This window comes from Neolamprologus multifasciatus, chromosome 12 (assembly GCF_963576455.1).
Source record: "Neolamprologus multifasciatus chromosome 12, fNeoMul1.2, whole genome shotgun sequence".
NCBI lineage: Eukaryota > Metazoa > Chordata > Actinopteri > Cichliformes > Cichlidae > Neolamprologus > Neolamprologus multifasciatus.
The window spans coordinates 37,387,874-37,408,345 of record NC_140450.1 but is presented as its reverse complement, the minus strand read 5'-3'; the positions used below and the strand labels follow the sequence as shown (position 1 = coordinate 37,408,345).

Genomic DNA, 20,472 nt, shown 5'->3' with positions numbered 1-20,472 from the left:
ACAGGCTCAGTCCACACTTCCTAACCCCCTAACCCCCTAACCCTAAACCCCTAACCCTAACCCTAACATGTCAGAAAAGTTAGCAAAAATGCTAATGATAAGCTAGCCCAAAGTGGCAAACCCTGACCCTAACACTAGGGGAAACAAGTGGCAAACCCTGACCAGAACACTAGGGGAAACAAGTGGCAAGCCCTAACCATAACACTAGGGGAAACCAGTGGGAAAACCTAAGAAAACATCACCAAACACTAGGGAAAACAAGTGGCAAACACTAGGGAAAACAAGTGCAAGTCACTTCCTTTCACTTCACAAAACATGTCAAAAAAGTTAGCAAAAATGCTAATGCTAGGCTAGCCCAATGCTAAGCTACCACCACAGGAAACAGTAGGGACTCCCTTCCCTTTACTCCAGGAACCACCTCAGAAAAGTTAGCAAAAATGCTAATGCTAAGCTAGCCCAATGCTAAGCTACCACCACAGGAAACAGTAGGGACTCACTTCCCTTTACTCCAGGAACCACCTCAGAAAAGTTAGCAAAAATGCTAATGCTAAGCTAGCCCAATGCTAAGCTAGCCCAATTATAGCCATGACAGAACAGCAAAGCATCATGGGAACAAGGAAGTAGGCTCCCTTCCATAATTTGCATATATCGCCCATCATGCACCTCAAAAACCAACAACACACAACACCATGATACTGAAGGGCATGTCTAATGGTGACCTCTGCTGCCAGCCAGCAGCGAGTCATACCCTGACTGGCCATCAGGGTACCCTTTACCCTTGGGATAGGAGCCTAAAAGGCAGCCCCCTGCACTCACTGCCTTTCTGGTTCTGGTCCCAGCTACCGTATCTGCCCTCACCTGTCGCTAGGACAAATACGGATCGCATAATTGGTATCCCGGTTCGATTCCGCATCCGTCGATAGGTCACATGACTAGGTTCGGTCACCTGACCAAAAATATTCGGTCACATGTTAAGTGACCGATCCCTGCCATGTTGGGTGTCTAACGACCCGGCAGGGCCTGGGGAGTACAGGGGTGGTCGAATCAGCCCGATCAGACACTGCTATCTCCCACTTTGAACTTTTTATTCGGTCAAATTTTGACCGATTTTGCCTAAGTCCACAACCGTTGGTGCTATCGACATGGGGTCTTCACCAGGGTGTCCGGAGGACCCCAAAACCCCCCATAGACACCACTTTCATCCCTCTATGACACTTACTTTTCGAGTTATTCCATTTTATTCGGTCAACTACTGGCTATTACCCCGTAACCTAACCCCTAACCCTAACCCCCTAACCCTAACCCTAAAAACAATTTGAAAAACCTGTAAGAAAAGAGAATATTAATACAATTGGATTAAAAACAACAATAATAAAAATACGGTACTTACCTGGAAGCCTAAATGAGGAAGGTACTTACCTGATTCGGAACCAGAGAGTAACGGACACGGAAGACGGAGTGGCGATAACGTAGTGGGCCTTGGGAAGGGTCACAGTATGGCCCGTGCACTGCTCCTGCCCTCCTCGTGCAGGGAGGAGCTTCATTCCCCTTACCTAACCAATTTCTAATTGGACAGCCCATCCAAATTTGGAACCCTAACCTCAACCAATTTGTTTATCTAAAATTTCTTAACCGTAATTCGGAATCTAGCCCTATTATATCTACCCCCTGATCTAATCTGGCCCTAAAATCCTTACAATTTTGAAAATCCCATTTCTACTTCATTTTTGGAAATTAAATCTTAAACCTCAGCCCAGTACTGGATCTGAAGCCCAAGTAATCCTAATCACAGCTGAAACCTAAAGCCTAACCAAAAGTCACATCTCCTTTCTAAATTTACTCCCCAAGTCGGGTTGAGTCCTCCCCAAGCAGGGTCGAGAGTTTTGTAGAAAAAGCCAAGTCGGCATTAGTAGTAACCTAAAATTGGAAGAGAAAGAGGAAAGATGTAGGCCAAAAGGAAGGGTAAAGGGCAGAGGTCAAGAGAAGGGAAGAAAAGGATGATGAAAAGGGAAAAGACAAAAGGGTAAAGAGGAGAAGACTGGAAAAGAAGAAAGAAAGAAAAAGGGAAAGATTAGAGCCAAAAAGTCTGGCAGAATTGGAAAAAAGCAAAAAGCTGAAAAAGAAATTACAAGAAAGCCAAAGAAAGCCAAGGAGGCGGGATCAGAGGGGAGAGTATAAATGGGAGGCTCAAACACAGAGCTCTTCAGTATGCCCTCGCCTGAGGAAGAAGCAACAACTTCGAAACGTCGCGACAAGGGCATACTCATTTAATTTTTTCAACTTTATGTTAGTTTGCTGTTTTAGTTTATTTTGGGGGATTTTATTTCATCTTTTAATTCATGTTTTATTGATTTTCCTTAAAAACTAAAATCAGAGATACGTCAAAACTAAATTAAAAAACCAAACAGAAAACAAATTGGGATTGAAAAAACTTTATTGGAAACAAGCCAAATTAACGGACACGAAAAATGAGAACCTGCAAAAAACAAATACTTACCTTTCAAAATTTAAAACAAAAACCATACTGACCTGAAAAGAAAAATCTGTAAAAGAAATACTTACCTTGAAAATCAAAAACACTCATGGAGGTAGAGGGATGTGAGGCTGTGGACCATCGGGGTTGATGGCCCGTGCACGCTCTGTTCCTCCTTCGGGAGGGACAGGTTCTTTTTCTTCAACCCTAACCCTAAACCTAACCATACCCCCTCCCCTATCTTAATTCTAACCCTAACCTGGGGGCCATAACACAAAACCTTGATTTTGGAAACCCTTCACATAATAAAAATGGATTGTAAAATGTTTTTCTTTGAATTAAAAATGATTTCTACATTAAAAACCGTGGAATCACGTAAAATGTTAAAACAGCAAATTAAAAACAGCATTTCTTTACAATACAATTTCATAGCGTAGAACATTAACATAATTATATTTAAGAAGGCTTATAATAGGGCAAAATGTTAAAAAAACAGTTTATTTACACAAATAATATTTACACAAAACAAATACGGTTAAAAGCATTAAATATTAAAAACAAGGGATTCCACAATATTCAAATTCATATGTACACTAGAATCTTAAAAACGGTTTATATACAAAGGATAATATAGGCTTCAATAGCAGACAACTGAAAAGGTTTGGTTAAAAACAAAAAAAACCACACACAGAGGGAAGGGTATAAAGGGAGGTGGAGTCAGCCTGGAGCTCATTTCGACTCTGGACTCTGAGGAGTGAACATCAGTAGCCACAGCCTTGTGCATTGCAGTCTCATTTGTTTAGCTCTTTGTGTGCCAAGCACCTGAGGAAGACCCTTATAGGGTCGAAACGTTGCGCGTACGGCACACCATTTTTTTTGACCGAATTAATTAATAAAAACACTTGTTTTAATTTCTCTTTAATTTTTTTCTTTTTTAAATATATTTTTTTTTCTTTTTCAATTTATATATTGATTTCTCGCCTCATAAAAACTCACACTGGAGTTATAATTATTTAGATACCAAAGGCGAACCCAAAACACAGAAAAGACAACAGTATAAAACACATAACAAAAGCACACACATTGACTTAAAACTGAGGACCGGATGGCCTCAGGTGATTGGACCGTTGTCCGATATGGGAAAAGGCGGAGGCTTTCCCGTAATCGGGACATCCAGCAGGGTGGGTTTCCTTCGGGAGGGATGGCCCGTGCGTTTCCTGCCTCACAGAGGTGGCAGGCTCAGTTCCCTTCCCCTAACTAAAAATTTAAACATCTTGGCTACTATGGCCCTCAGATTTTTTAAAAGGCACTTATTAAACCCCTGGGCCTACAACCCTTATTGTTTATATTAAAAATCTATAAGATATACCCCTAGTTATGTGTAGGGGCACTAACAGGGGTTGGTTTGGGGATCATAATGCCTAAACTGATGAGGGAAACTGCAAATAATAAAAAGTATCTCTGACATTGTGTGATTCTGGATCTCCGCTGACCGACTAGATCAGATCCCTGGGTTCTTTGGGTGGGTGTCTTCCCCCGACCACTGGTTGAGGATTAAATCCGTGTACTAGACAGAGAGATGAGGGGAAAGAAAAAGTTTTTTTCAGGAGACACTTGATCTCCCCCTTCTTTTGAATTGAAAGGTTCTCGTTCCAGCTTATTAATTTATATATGGTTTTATTCTTTTAATTTTTAAACTAAGGTGAATCTGGGTCGCTTGATTTGTTTATTTATCAATCCTTGGTTGGATTGTTTAATTGTTAGATTTCTTTCCCTCTCCTTTAATTTCCCTCCCCAGTTTTTTCACGTTCCTGCTCCGAATGTTACCCGTTGTCGGGTTCTCCCCTTGGTCCGTGACAGCCCTAAGACTCCCTCGCGGACCCCACTCCCCTACCTAGTTTCTTACTTTAATTAAATTATTATTATTATTATTCCCCCCCCCTTTTTAATTTTTTGTTCTAAGGTGAATCTGGGTTGTTTGAATTGTTTAATTACCAATCCTTGTGGATTGCTTCTGTGTTGTCTTTTTTCCCCCTCCCTCCTGTTTTTCCCTCCCCAGTTTTTCACGTTCCTGCTCCGGATGTTACCCGTTGTCGGGTTCTCCCCCTGGTCCGTGACAGCCCTAAGACTCCCTCACGGACCCCATTCCCCTACCTAGTTTGTTATTTTAATTAATTTAGTTCTCCTTCCCCATCCCTTTTCATTGTTTGGTTCTTAATTTCAATGTTTAATTTGTCTTTTTTATCTTATAGGACAAATAAATTTTTACCTCTTGTATTTCTTAAATATTCATCTTTAGCAGGATGACGTTTTTATGTAGTTTCATTTATATAGATCAATTTTATATAATAATTTTATGGTATTAATATGCAGGAGTGACACCACATAAGTTTTTTATTTATTTATTATTATTTTTTTGTATGAAAGGGTTGTTTTTATAATATATTTTTTTATATACTATTTTTGGCCTGGGCACCTGAATACACCTGGGAGGGGTGTGTGTCGTGGGAATACCTCACTGCTCCCATGTGACTTAGGGTGACCTATCCTGGGAGAGGCCCACGGGACTGGGCGTCTCTTAGCAAATGTTTTAATGCCTCGTTCTCTCCTGGCCCCCATTAGCGTGTATCCCTCTGAGGAAGCGGGAAATCCGCGAAACGTCAGGGACACCAGGCCAGACTTTTTTTGGGAGAAAAGCGAATTTTTTGTACAGCTCTCCCTGTGACGGGCGATAATGACAATGCTTTAGCCTGATCACACTAGAGACTAATTCTTTTAACGGACTCCTTTAAGAAACTACTAAGTGGGGAGCTCTTTTTCCCCCTGTTACACTCTCCTCGTGAAACTCTAAATTTGAAACTAAGAGGTGGCGTTGGACAGAACGAGGCATCGGTGTGCGACCTTAACCCTCTTGTTTTTGAGCTACTCCGACCAACAGACACTGTAACGGGGACGCCCGAGATCGGAGGAGTAACTATCTACAAAAGGAGTGTTTAGGTGCAGGATGGAGGCACACCAGATGAGGACGCCGTGGGAAATGCAGGATGGCGGATGGACGTTTCCACGCCACCAGAGGAGAGCTCGGAGAAGGCAGAGATCGCCAAGCATAAACCGAGTGGCTCAGCGACCGCGAGGAAATACAGGTGAGCTCCCCACTTACAGACACAAGGTCCAAATAGACGATTCTGAAACTTTAGGAGAAGGTCCGTTTGATGTTGGCCTGGTTATGTATGCTGGGGGTCGGGATGAGACGAGGCTAAGGGAGGGATTGGGACAGCCGGGTCGCCCGGTTTTGAGACGCTTCGGGAAAACGGCAAGCTATGTAGCTGCCTCTGGATTAAATCGTGCGCTAGATGCAGAGACTAGAAAGTGTGCGAAGGATATTTTTAAATTAATCCAGACAGTACATCATAAAGGAGTGATTGAAGAGGCGCGTGACACAGGCTTATATCCCAGGGGAATGGTGAGACAGGTGTCCAGATTGTCTAACTTTATTAAGCCGGCAGCACCTACAGAAAAAGTCAGGGTACAGCTGGAGCGTAATACGGACTCCTGGATGGCCAAGAACATGGACATACTGTATGAACATTATGTTAATGTCATTCAGTCTTTAAAAGGGATTGAAAAGAATGTGGTGTCGCTCCAGGTAGCAAAAGGGTGGGCTTTAAAAAGGTATGGGGCCCGTTTGAGGGCGTCCACAATGTCGTGTGTGGAGGCTCTCCTTGATTCACCAGGGGAAGAGGGTGGAGGGGCGGCCCAATCTCAGGCCGAGCGCACGGAGAGACAGGTTGAGAGAGGGGAAGAATCGGGTTCAGTAGTAATTAACTGGAGGGATGAGAATGAGTTTCCGGCTTTACCTACAATTGTAGCGGGCCGTGATACTAGCAACAATAATAAGCAAAAGGCTTCCTACCAGAAGAATCTGTCATTGGGTAAAAGGAAAACGATGCTGGAGGAGTTGAGTGACTCTCGGAAAGCGGAGGCCCGTGCGCCGGCCCGTTTGGGTGCCCTTGGGGGAATAATTTTGGATACGGAAAGGGACGGAGGTGGGGGGAAGACAGGGGAGGGTGGGGAGGTGGGGCGTGTAGCAAGAGGAATTCGCTCAAATGTTGCGGTAGATCTAGATGGGATTGATGACATTTTGCCTGCCTCTCTGTGTTCTCCCTCTGCATGCCCCGCGACCGTCGCACGCTGTGACTCCTCCCTGAATACTCCCGGTGCTTTGCCGCCCCGGTCCACCGCCCCCCCAGGTCCTTCCTCTGTACCTCGCGAAGGTGACCAAACACACATGCCGGCTGCGTCTGCAACGGAGAGACCCGTAGCGAAACAGTAAAAACGGTTAAAAATTAAATCCTCTGCTCAAACAGGTGGAAAAGAAGTAGGGGAGATGATGATAGAGGTCATGCAGCAGCACGACCAAGCGGGCAATATGAGCTGTGACTCATTGGACTGCGCCGATCTCCACCATTTCAATCTTAAAAGTAATTTCCACCTGAGCGAGGAGGTCAGTGAAAGCAATGACTCTGCTGATGAATTTAAAACCGTGGGTCCAAAAAAGCGAGCGGAGGGACGCAGCCGTTGCGAGTCTACAAGAGATGAGGAAGTGACCGGGGCGGAGGCCGAAACGGAGATTGTGGAGGGGGCGTGGCACACGCCATCATACCACCGGGCGCGAGCCAGCTGTAAACTACAGGATTGGAAAATCAGAGTCAATAAACCTGTAGTTTTTCTGGGGGATTCGAACTTAAGTAGGATACCCCCCTTTAAAAATAATCAGATTCAAATTGAGAGTTATCCGGGAGCAAACTTTTATCATTTTTTTAACCTACTGGAGACGGCGCCGGTATGTGAGGGCACGGGAGTGGTGGTGCTTTCGGTGGGTTTAAATAATAAGGATCAGGACCCTCAAAAGACTTCGATTAAACAGCTACGTAGGGTGGTGCATGGTGCATGAGCGGCATTTCCGAATGCAGACATCTTTGTCGCGCAGATTCACTTCTCTAGATCGTTATCTAAAATTCAAAGATACAATCTCGCCATGATCAATAACTTCATTAGCACACACTATAAGTATTTGCCATGCATTTCACAACACGATTTCCACACCACAATGGATGGGATTCACTGGACAAAGGAGACAGCCGGAAGAATCTTTGAGAGTTGGTGTGAGAGCCTGCGACTCAACGCGGGTTTAGAGGAGCGATAGAACCGCACTTGGAGCGGCGGAGTGGGGAGAGGAATCCCGCTCCCCCGCCGGATTTGAGTTGGTCATCTTCCTCTAATGTCCTAAATCTGTCCAGGTTATTTGTTCCATCAGCAGCACAGATAAAATTATTGGAGAAGGGTCTCACTTTTATTCCAGCGCCGCATAAGTTCTCCCGTGAGGAGCTTCGTCGTGATTTACATTGGTACCATAGACGTTTAAAGTTGAGAGACTATTTTGAGGATGAGGATTTTTGTAGGGAGCCCTTTAATTTGCCATCCGTGTGGGAGCCAGAGTGGGGAACCGCGGTTTGAGCGAACCGCTCAGAGACCTAATAAAGAAAGATATTTGTTCATTTCACTTATTTTGGCCGCGGATGGGTGGTGAGGGCAGTCTTTCGAGGGAGGAACGGCAGGCTTTTGAAGATTTAAAGGAGAATAAGAATATTGTCATTAAGCCGGCGGACAAAGGGTCAAAAATTGTGATTATGGATAAACAACAGTACAGATTGGAGGCCCAAAGACAGCTGGGTAATACAAAATATTATAAATGTATTTCACATTCGATCCAGCCTGAAGTGCAGCTGAAAATCAGGAAAATTGTTTATTCCTTATATCACAACAAATACATTTCCGCGAAACAGCGTGATTACTTGTTAGGCCCTGATGATCCCCGCCTACGCTTATTCTACATACTGCCTAAAATCCATAAGAGTCCCGACACGTGGACTATTAAGTTTGAAATCCCACCCGGGAGACCGATAGTCTCGGATTGCAACAGCGCAACATATAACGTCTCTCAATATATTGATTCCTTTCTCGGGCCGCTTTCCAACAAACACCCGAGTTACCTTAAGGATACATATCATTTTTTACACATCATCCGTTCTATGTCAGTGCCCAAGAATGCATTTCTGTTTACAATAGACATCAATAGCCTGTACACGAACATTAATACAGAGAGGGGTCTGAGAGCAGTGAGTAACATCTTTCACCGGTACCCGGATGCTGCGCGTCCGGATGCGGAGATTCTGCGACTTTTAGAGATCTGCCTGACTAATAATGATTTTCAATTTGATGATAAGGCCTATTTGCAGATGGAGGGCACGGCAATGGGCCAGAGATACGCTCCGTCGTATGCGAACATATATATGAGCGAATGGGAGAGGGGCGCTGGCCAAGTGCCCGTTACAGCCGGTGTTTTATTTGCGCTTTCTGGATGACATCATAGGCGCGTGGGCGCATGGGGAAGACGCGTTCCAACAGTTTGTGCATATTTTAAATACACATCATTCTTCAATAAAATTGAAACATGAGCATAGCGATCTGGAGATTAACTTTTTAGACACCACTGTCTTTTTTGAGGAGGAGAAGGAGGTCAAGAGGTTACATGCAAGGGTCTATTTCAAGCCCACCGATACCCATGCGCTCCTCCACAAATCAAGTTTGTGCAGGGGATGATCCTTGGGGGGGGGCGGGTCAAGGCGGGAAAGCGGAGGGATACTGAACAGGAGACTCTTCTTAATCCTAGTACCACCGAGGAGGTAACTGGAGGGGAGAATCTTTTGCCCTTCGTTAGTACATTTCATGCCAAATATACACTTCATGTTTGACGCACTCACACACACTTTTCACTCAGACTTCCTCTTTTTACGCACTCTGCTATGAACCTACGTAGTGTTATTATTACTTATTTATTATTTTGTACAAATCACAGAACCACTCAAATCCAGTACTCACAACATTCACACACTTAGAATCACTCAAAATACACTTTCCTAAGAGTATTTTATCAAACATGCTTTTTAGAATCAGAAAGAGGAAGTAGACAACACCCAGTAACTGCTTATTCAGCCTTGAACTAAAAGAAAAACAATTAAAACAATTAAAACCTCACACACCAAAATGGAAGAAAAAAACCACCAGCATTTATCTCTTAAAATCTTCTAAATCAGTCTAAATCTTCTGACTGAAATGCCGGCCTGAAGCATGCAAAGTTTGTCTATTCTATATCAAAACTCAGCCACAGATCATACATTTACTGCAATAAATCAAAACTTTATTTGCAATATTGTAATGGGCAAAACCAGCGTCTTAATTACAGGCATATAGCAATGTTTGTAAACGTGGTTATAGAAATCAATCACACTCTAAGCATTTCACAGCTTCCTCATTTGCATTTTCACACACACACACTATTAGGATGCCTGGGTCCTGAGTCTGCATTTTGGGTCCTTCATGTCACCACCCCGGCGTGCACACAGCCTGCACATAACAGAAGATCGCGACCAGAACATGGACCCCGCAGACTCTTTTCCCTCGGAGTTCAACGGCGAGATGAGGCGGATGGTGAGTCTGCTCGACCGCATTGCCCAGGCACAGGATTTACGGACTATGGCAGTCGGGCTAAGTGCAGTAGATGCCCTCATTCATCATAACCCTCAGCTCTCTCAGTTTGCGAAGGACACTAAGTTGGATGACACCATTACTGCCTGGAGAGAGCAAGTCAAGGCTGGTGAGCTTGCTCTCTCACTCACTACATCTTCCCAACCGCTGCCCCAGGACAACACACACTCTCCACCCGTCTCAATACTGCCACGGACTTCCTCTCCCTCCCCACACCAGCCGGGTCCTCGTTCGCCTGCCTTCTTCCTGGCGGCTATGTGGTCAGAGGATGAGGAGGAGGTCTCCTTTTCTCCACCGGTTCCTGTTTCCTCATCCCGAAGGAAACGGCGCTCAGGCCGCCGCCACTCCAGGACGGTTGAGCAATCTCCTGTCGGGGAAGACGGTGACTGTTTATTGCATGCTCCATTTGAGCATTCTGACTCTGGACATTCTAACATCACACCCACTTCATCTGTTGGTCCCGCTGGGGGTTCTGGAGAACCGCTCCAGCCGTCCTCAGTCTCCACTGGAGGGGCTGAGTGGCCCGTTCAGCTTTCTGTCTCCGCTGGAGGGTCCGAGGGACCGCTTCAGCTGCCTGTTCTCGCTGGAGGGTCCGAGGGGCCCGTCCAGCCTCCTGCCTCCGCTGGAGGGTCCGAGGGACTGCTTCAGCTGCCTGTTCCCGCTGGAGGGTCTGAGGGGCCCGTCCAGCCTCCTGCCTCCGCTGGAGGGTCCGAGGGACTGCTTCAGCTGCCTGTTCCCGCTGGAGGGTCCGAGGGGCCCGTCCAGCCTCCTGCTTCCGCTGGAGGGTCCGAGGGACCGCTTCAGCTGCCTGTTCCCGCTGGAGGGTCCGAGGGGCCCGTCCAGCCTCCTGTTCCCGCTGGAGGGTCCGAGGGGCCCGTCCAGCCTCCTGTTCCCTCTGGAGGGTCCGAGGGACCGCTTCAGCCGCCTGTTCCCGCTGGAGGGTCCGAGGGGCCCGTCCAGCCGCCTGTTCCCGCTGGAGGGTCCGAGGGGCCCGTCCAGCCTCCTGCTTCCGCTGGAGGGTCCGAGGGACCGCTTCAGCTGCCTGTTCCCGCTGGAGGGTCCGAGGGGCCCGTCCAGCCTCCTGTTCCCGCTGGAGGGTCCGAGGGGCCCGTCCAGCCTCCTGTTCCCGCTGGAGGGTCCGAGGGACCGCTTCAGCCGCCTGTTCCCGCTGGAGGGTCCGAGGGGCCCGTCCAGCCGCCTGTTCCCGCTGGAGGGTCCGAGGGGCCCGTCCAGCCTCCTGCCTCCGCTGGAGGGTCCGAGGGGCCCGTCCAGCCTCCTGCCTCCGCTGGAGGGTCCGAGGGACCGCTTCAGCTGCCTGTTCCCGCTGGAGGGTCCGAGGGACCGCTTCAGCTGCCTGTTCCCGCTGGAGGGTCCGAGGGGCCCGTCCAGCCTCCTGTTCCCGCTGGAGGGTCCGAGGGACCGCTTCAGCCGCCTGTTCCCGCTGGAGGGTCCGAGGGGCCCGTCCAGCCGCCTGTTCCCGCTGGAGGGTCCGAGGGGCCCGTCCTGCCTCCTGTTCCCGCTGGAGGGTCCGAGGGGCCCGTCCAGCGACCTGCGTCGCCTGCAGCGCCACCACCTGCGGCTCCCACGCCGTTCCCTGCAGCTTCACCCTCGCCTGGTCCGGCCTCCGAGTCTCCGCCCTCGCCTGGTCCGGCCTCCGAGTCTCCGCCCTCGCCTGGTCCGGCCTCCGAGTCTCCGCCCTCGCCTGGTCCGGCCTCCGAGTCTCCGCCCTCGCCTGGTCCGGCCTCCGAGTCTTCGCCCTCGCCTGGTCCGGCTTCAGCTTCAGCCTCTGCGTCGCCTGGTCCGGCCTCCGTGTCTTCGCCTTCGGCGTCGCCTGGTCCTGCCTCGCTCCATCTATCTTCGTCTGCGCCTGAGGTCCCCATGCCGTCTGGTCCTGTCCGTCCTGCTCGTCCTGCCCGGCCTGCACGTCCTGCCCGGCCTGCTCGGCGTGCACGTCCTGCCCGGCCTGCTCGGCGTGCACGGCCTGCCCGGCCTGCTCGTCCTGTCCGTCCTGCACGTCCTGCACGTCCTGTCCGGCCTGCTCGTCCTGTCCGTCCTGCACGTCCTGTCCGGCCTGCTCGTCCTGTCCGGCCTGCACGTCCACTTTCCGGGCCGATGACTGGACATCATTGCCGTCACGGACGGCCCCCTGACCTGCTCGGTCGCCGCCGGTGCCTCCCGCCCGGCCGGCCTCCTGACCTGCTCGGTCGCCGCCGCCGGTGCCTCCCACCCGGCCGGCCTCCTGAGCTGCTCCGTCGCCGCCGGTGCCTCCCGCCCGGCCGGCCTCCTGACCTACTCCGTCGCCGCCGGTGCCTCCCGCCTGCCCGGCCCCCTGAACTGTCCTCTTGGCTCTTGGGCCGCCTGCCTCCGGGCCGCCCCCCTGAACTGCCCGGGTTTGGACTGTTGTGCCGTCAGCCTCCGGGCCGGCCTCCTGAACCTTTTCGAGACTGGTACCTGGGCCTCTGCGCCTTTCATGGGCTTTTTGTCTGTTTTCTTTTGGACTGTTGCTGGGCCGCAGTGCTGTTGTTTTGTTCTGTTTTGGGCTTTTGCTCCCTGTATTTTTTGTCTCTGGCTCCGTGTGTTTGTTTCATTTCGGTCCCTCCATCCTGTTCCCCCGCCGCCCACCCTGGTTGGGTTGTTTTTTGTTTTGGTGTTTCGGGTTGGGCTGTCTGGGAGCCAGCCCTTTAGGGGGGGATACTGTTAGGATGCCTGGGTCATTGACCCAGGGCTTTTGAGTTTATGATATTATTTATAATTTCTAGTCTTTGGGTTTTTGTGAGTCATGTCTTATGGTTTGTCTCTGTGTAATCCTTGGTTGCTGTCTCCCCTGTCTGCTGTATCCCCGTGTCCAGTCTGTGTCTGCCCTGGTCCCACGTCTCTGTTCCCTCTGTTGTAGTGCCTGCATGTGAGTCTGTGTCTTTTGTTCAGTCTGTGTTTTGTGTTTCCTGTTTTACTTTGAAGGTTTCTGTCTCTTCTCAGTGTGTTCAGTTTACGCTTCCTTGTCTCGTCAGTTCTGATTTGCCCCAGCTGTGTTTCCCTCCTGTTGTCCATTCCCTGATTGCTCCCTCTATGTATTTAAGCCCTGTGTTTCAGTTTGTCATTGTCGCGATCTACCGTTTATTTAGCTGTGTGTTTTTTCAGTCTGTTCGTGTAAGTTTAGTTTTGGATACTCAGTTTTGTTGTTTTTTTAGTTTAACATTAAAGTTGTATTTAAGTTCACCTTTGGTTTCCTGAGTCTGCATTTTGGGTCCTTCATGTCACCACCCCGGCGTGCACACAGCCTGCACATAACACACACACACACACACACACACACACACACACACACACACACACACACACACCATCTAAAAATAGCATCAGCCCTGAAGTTCACTGGTGACTCACAGACTTGCTTCACACAAAACTCTTCCTACATTATATTACAAAGACATCTAGTAATTACAACTACAAAGATTGTCAGGCCTGACCTTTTAACACCTACACAATTTCGACAAATTTAAATCAACCATACAATGGATAAGCTCCAAGCTTTTTGTCATCAATTAACCAGTATCAGTTCCAAACTGTCTCTGGCCTTATCTCTAAAATCCCTAAGTCAATTTAAAAGTGTCCAACACCCAACGTCTAACCTTTGCTGCCCAAAAAAGTGCAAATGCCGTTCCAAACGGCAAAGTGATCCAATCACTAGCTATTTCCAAGGCCCCAAGTCTTAGCAGCGCCACCTGGAGTAATTCCCCACCCTGGAGCATCTTTTTACACGTCTGTAAAAAGCGGGAGGTCTCCACCTCGAGACTTATGCACTTCTTAGAAGTCCAACTTCCATCCTAAGATACTTTACATTAATTTGAAACAACAATCAAAAGTCCACCAGAACTATTTCACCGATGCAGGTCCAACCTTATAATCAATAGGGACTCAAACCCATAAAAAATGACCCATTACCTAATATCCTAAACACACATTACTTCTTTTTCTCTTTTTCCATGAAATACCATATTCCTTTTAACTCAGAACTGTCATTCTCAACGTTTTATTATCCTTACTTCAAAGCTTTACTTTATTCTCAAGAATTTAGTTTTACCACTGATGAGCCAATTTGATAGTTAAGATCATCTACTCAGCGAACAGATAATTTAGAATTCAGTCAATATGTACAAATTTGCTTTTTGAACAGGTTTGTGCCTACCTTTAAATCTTTTTAGACCAGTCTTCTCTTCGCCTCAAATCAGATCCAACCTTCGGCCACATTTGTTCTTTCTGTTACACGAAGAACCGGGCGGAAACAACAAATATTAACCCTGATTCTTTTGTCCCTATGATAGAACAGAGAAAATCGACTCATAGTGTGTTATAACATCTATATTTCTTTTTATTCAATCATCTTCCGGAAGAGAGAGACCTCTGCACAGCCCAAATGCCAATTGCAGGATCTCTAACATTAGAATCTCAACATGTGTCTTATATGGTGTTATTTCTGTACTTCAGGCATCACACACGTCTCACACACAGTTTCAAGCATTGCTTATATGGAAAGTTCCTTCTTATCTTATCTATTAATATGCCTGTGCACTAAAACTTCCTGTTTTTCAGTCTGGCTGAGCACTTAGTTTGTGGGTCAAAAGTGGCCTTGCTCTACAAGCCTTCATTATTAAAGTACATAAAACAATATAATAGGAAAATAAGGATACTCAGGATATTGATTTCATGACAGCAGTAACATTGCACCACACGTCAGAGTTGTCTACAGCACCGGAAAACAGATCCCGGATGAGCCCCCACTTGTGTTACACCTCCTCGAGGGTAGGAGGGGGTAACACAACAACTCCAGAAACTCTGTTCAATTTTTATAAACAGAAATAAGTTTAATGACAGCTTTCTCACAAAAAAAACAAAACAAATTCATACAACAAATGTGGGGGAGAAAGGGACAGTTGGGTTGTGCCAAAAAAAAAAAAACACCAAAAAGACAAAACCAGCATACACCTGCTCTTATATAACTATCATGAACTTACAGCTTGAAGTGTTTAAGGTATGTGCTAACTAAAAATAAAGACAAGATGGTAGTTTATTAAACTTTTAATGACATTTGCAGATTGTCTCGGTAGAGTTTAATAAACTCAGCTGTCTGCTCCTTGCTATGTTAAATATAACAGGACACTGGAGTAGATTCTCGACCAGCTCACTCTTCTGTTTAATCAGTTTTCTGTTTGACGTTTATTCAGATGTGTGAAAATTATAACTTTAATCTCAGCCAAACCGATTTACTCAGGAACAAAAAAACACTTAAAAAAAACAATAACATTTTTAGGTTATCTAAGTGACTTATATATCATGTTTAACCAGAGCAGTTAAAGACCACGGGGGTTTGAAAACCATGTTCCGGGAAGTCGCTGTTCTCGTCGGCTCTACTGAGCCGGCTAGCTATCGAGGTGTTGGAGCGTGACTAACAGAGGTCTCTGAAAATGTCTAAGCCCTTTACCAAATATGTGATATCTTGATAAACCGAGAAGATATTTGAAGTTTACACAGCTACATTCTGGCACGAAAATATCTTAAAAGTTTATTTTGTGACCCAGAAAGAGCAATAAGAGTAATGTTAAAACTAGAGATGGACCGATCCGATATTACGTATCGGTATCGGTCCGATACTGACCCAAATTACTGGATCGGATATCGGCGAGAAATAAAAAATGTAATCCGATCCATTAAATATCAAAAAAGCACCTCACAAAGCTTGCTACACGGCGTAACTCGGCTCATAACCGTAGCACTCGCAGCAGTGTGCGTCATGTGATAGAGCCGCTGTGTATTTGTAGCCTGCTAGCAAACCAGCATTTCATCTCCGAGGAAGTTTTCCCAGAGAGAAGTAAAGCAAGTGTGTAAGTTCATCTCTGAATGTTTGTAAAGCATTCCCACCTTAAGCTTAACAACAGATATATGGAGACTGCCTCTCTCTCTCTCTCTCTCTCTCTCTCTCTCTCCTGCTGCTACTTCAATCGTGAAACTGATAATGATCAGCTGATCGGCTTTTCTGTCGGGAGTCCGTCTCTCTTCTTAGTTTTTGGCCCACTTCTCACCAGAAAGAGGAAACCAGCGGCTGAACAACAGCAGCACTATTAAGCTTGATAAGTTGTTGTTAGAATTTATTTAATATTACTTTCTAGACCAGGATCGTTTTCTACGTAGCTGACAGCTGGTAACTGTGCAGGGGCGGATCTAGCAAAGTTTAGCCAGGGGGGCCGATAGGGCATGAACAGGGAAAAGGGGGCACAAAGACATACTTTTCTTTCTTATTCTCATTTAAAATATCTAGCTTTTAATAAATAATTATCTGAATCTTACACCCAAAGTTTTAATCTGATGTAAAATATATAGAAGTCCATTACTGTATATAGTAACTGTTAAGTCTAATATTCCCTAGTAAGCTATACTACTTTTTCCTTTGGGAAGATACCATCTGTGCAGTCTGCAATTCTGTTGAAGAAAGATGTTGAATCTATTTAATTATTCTTGAAAAATAATTTCTTTCTGTGCATTTTTCTCCCTGCATCAAATTAAATTTGATTACATCGATTAAGCATCATGAGCTGGAGGGTGGGGGGTGGTTCCCTATTTTTTTTTTTTGCTGGGAGTTTGCAACCCTATTAGTTAGGTTGCTTAATATTTCTGCTAAGTACTCTTTAAAATACCAGAATAGGGAGGATGGAGCAGGTTTAAGTTTATTAGATTGATCAGTGTTGCTGAACTATGAAATATTTTGTTGTATTTTTTACATACAGGTATAACAGAATAGCTTTAGTGTTGTTATTTATTTAAACTTGAGTATAAACTTATACAAAATGCAGCAAGATATAAAAAAAAACGTTTTATTGATTAAAAAACACACTATATCGGATTCATATCGGTATCGGCAGATATCCAAATTTATGATATCGGTATCGGTATCGGACATAAAAAAGTGGTATCGTGCCATCTCTAGTTAAAACTAAGTACCCGTCGCCATTGTTGGAACCTGGAATTGGCTTGGCTGCGGTATGAATTCTGGGATAGGTTTGGCCATGAAGGATACACCTGGACCATCCTTCAAATCTGAGGAAATTAAGGATGCATTTACTGATGACAGTACTGATGCATTTGTTATTAGATAAGCACCATGAATTGTGATCCCCCAGTACAATCTGATTCTGCTTAGAAGTGCATTCAAAACAATTGAGCCAATATTTTCAGCTTATATGGCTAAAACATTTTCAAATGATGAGCTTCCAAAAATGAGTGAAACAGTAAGAGCATGTGGAGAGCTTGGAAACACCCCATTAAGAAAGAGAAATCAAACATTTGTATTCATTTCAATGAGCTCAGATGTGTTGAAAATGCAGAGGAACTGGTTGTGAACTGAGCTTAAGAGAAACACAATATACTGATATTCACTGTGAAGCTTTGAGTGGAAAAAGACAGCAAAACAACATGTGGATCCTGGAATAATGGGAGCTTCCATCTTTAACCCTTTAAGACCTAGCATAGAAACAAGCCCGCCAAAGCCTATCTTTATATTTTTACATGCTGTAGTGCAGGGGTGGGCAATTCCAGGCCTCGAGGGCCAGTGTCCTGCAGGTTTTAGATCTCACCTTGGGTCAACACACCTGACACATGATTAATTCGTTACCAGGCCTCTGGAGAACTTCAGGACATGTTGAGGAGCCAATTTAGCTATTTAAATCAGCTGCGTTGGTTCAAGGACACATCTAAAACCTGCAGGGTGTAAGGTTCTTTTTGATTTGGAAGGAAAAATAAGCGCAGACAGAGTCCTAGGGGGTGTCCAAAAAGTGATTTATTAAACACACACTTATTATACAGTGCGGGAAGCCGGTCTTCCCCTTTCTGCCCGATACAGGAAGCTTTATAGCCTTTATGACGTCAGAACAATTCCTGAAAGTCACCTTCTCAGAACAACAACCCTTTCCCAGACTTGAAACCAGATGTTTCCCATCATCGGTGTTTGGGAACATAACAATTGTGTAAGACGAGTGTGCCGTTGTGTAAGATTGTAGGTCCAGGCCAACGAAAGTTCAGTGTCCTCATCTGACTTACTGTGGACCCACCACTATGCTGGTGCTATGCATGATAAAGCATTGTATCTAGAATGTGTTTTATTCTGCGTGCTCCGGCAGATTTACTAAATGATAAATGATTGACGGGAGTTGCCCACCCCTGCTGTAGAGCCATTCTTCAAGTTGCTATACATCAATACAACCATTATGGCCCAAATTTTAATAATATGTATATATTAAGTCCATAGTAACTACATAAATTGCAAAAAACTGCAATAAACTACTATATATATATATATATATATATATATATATATATATATATATATATATATATATATTTAACACATATAATTCTAGTTAAAGAAATTTAAGAGGTTTATCCCTCAAAACTGTAAATATAAAAAAGTTGCACAAAATAGTTTCCAACAACAGGAAATTTATTTTTGAGTGTCTTCATAGTTTTATTTGTGAGATACACCAATTTTTAGATACTGCAGGAAAAACAAAAATGAATATTATAATGAAAATTTGCAAAAAAAAAAAAAAAAAAAAACCCCAGCATGTGCATCAAAATAAACTATTTCCAACAGTGCAAGTTGAGTTATAAGCATCCCAGAAATGACCTATAAAGCATAAAGTCGAACATAACTTCTAAAAACACCAGTATAGACTTAAAAGGACCTGAAGGTCGTATTTGTATTGGGAAATATTTAACCATATATGCTTAGAAGTGTATAATCAAGTGTGTAGTGATAGGATATGTGATCCTTAGTGGTCTGCAAAGACTTTGTGTGCATTCCAGAGTGTTCTGGCATTCACACCCACATCCTGGGAGCATGGGAGAGGTCGTACCTTCTCTTATTGTTTTATGGTAGGATAAAGGTATCTATGTCTCTTTTAGTCTAAGTGCCTTTTGTTTAGATGAACTGCTGGACTTCCAGACCAGCAGGTTTAGGGAAGTCATTTATGGGGTCATACTCTGACCCCCCACCCCCCACCCCCCACAAACGCACACTTTCTTACACAACACACAAGCAAGGTGCTCTTTGTGTGTATGTATACGTCATATGTTAATGAACCTATGTATATTCATGTAACCTCAATAAAGGAGCATTGTTGCGAGGGAGCAGACGAAAACAACTGGGGTCCAGCGAAGGAACGGCGTTTGTCCAGTTGGTCTTCCTCGTATACGAGAAACATAAAGAACTTTGTCTACTTGTGTCTTGCTTTTGCTGTGTAGTAGAATTCTCTTGAACGTTCCAGCGAATAGGTTTATTATACAAACCTATCAGAGCGTTTTATGCAATTTTTGCAAAGCTATATGTTGATGGAAACCATGACCTAGGACAAGCTGATGGCATAAGATGCAAGTAAAACTCCTCCGGTTTCATATGGAAAAAAAAATATTGTGCTAGCTTGCGTGGTTGCAATCCTGCGGGGATTTAAAAATAGTTACGCAAAACAGAGTGTGCCTGCTCCTACCGGTCTTAAAGGGTTGAAGGACTGAAGAGGAAGAGGTTTACAAGCAATCATTTAGAACAGTTTAAAACATTAACTGATTGAATCCATGAATCTGAAAACGTGTTTGTGAGTGAAAGAGACAGACATATACAGACTGAAATATCTGTTCAACAGTCAGAGTGTTTCTCTAACAGGAGAACACTCTTTACACTCAACTCAGCACAGGGACACTGACGCACCAGCCCAGACTGTAAACCCAGGATAAAGAGTTTCAGTAAATGTGGTGTTGAAGGTGTGGAGGTGGATCAAAGTGTCAGAGGAGACTCTGTAGAAGGACAGAGTGCCAGCAGGACAGTCCACATACACTGCTACTCTGTTAGAGACGGAGGAGGAGGAGGAGGAGGGGATGGATGTTACTCTGTTATTGTGACAGACATAACGAGGACCATCAAAGCAGTACAGTCTCCAGGACTGATTATTAAATCCAAACTCACAGTCAGTACTTTCTCCTTTCCTTCTGATTCTTCTGTAACTCACTGATATGCCAACCCCTCCTCTCCACTCGACCTCCCAGTAACAGCGACCAGTCAGACCATTTCTACACAGCAGCTGATGACGAACATCAAATCTGTCTGGATGATCGGGATATGACTGAACCTCCTCCACACGTGTCACTTTCCTGTTGTTTTCAGACAGTTGGAGGTTTGTGTTCACTGTGTTTGTGTCGATTGTGAGTTGACAGGAATCTGATAGAGAGAACAAACACAATCCAGCTGTAGTTATTGATCCATCATCTGTTCATTGATTGACACTTTGATGATGACTCCTGACATCAGAATGATGAAGATGGTTGAATGTGTGCTGCTTTGTTTTCATGAA

The 20,472-nt window shown here is 45.3% G+C and overlaps 1 protein-coding gene and 1 long non-coding RNA gene across 2 annotated transcripts in view; both read right to left on the bottom strand.

The window, feature by feature from the left end:
- The window catches only part of LOC146507506 (uncharacterized), a 138,279-nt gene that overhangs the window by 74,625 nt on the left and 43,182 nt on the right, over positions 1 to 20,472 (bottom strand). The window lies entirely within an intron of this gene.
- LOC146507507 (protein NLRC3-like) overlaps positions 19,188 to 20,472 on the bottom strand; it is a 35,312-nt gene continuing 34,027 nt past the window's right edge. Inside the window, exon 10 of the mRNA XM_085181563.1 lies at positions 19,188 to 20,339. Coding sequence (XP_085037689.1) covers positions 19,810 to 20,339 — 530 coding nt within the window. The 3' untranslated portion in view covers positions 19,188 to 19,809. The remainder of the gene's footprint in view (positions 20,340 to 20,472) is intronic.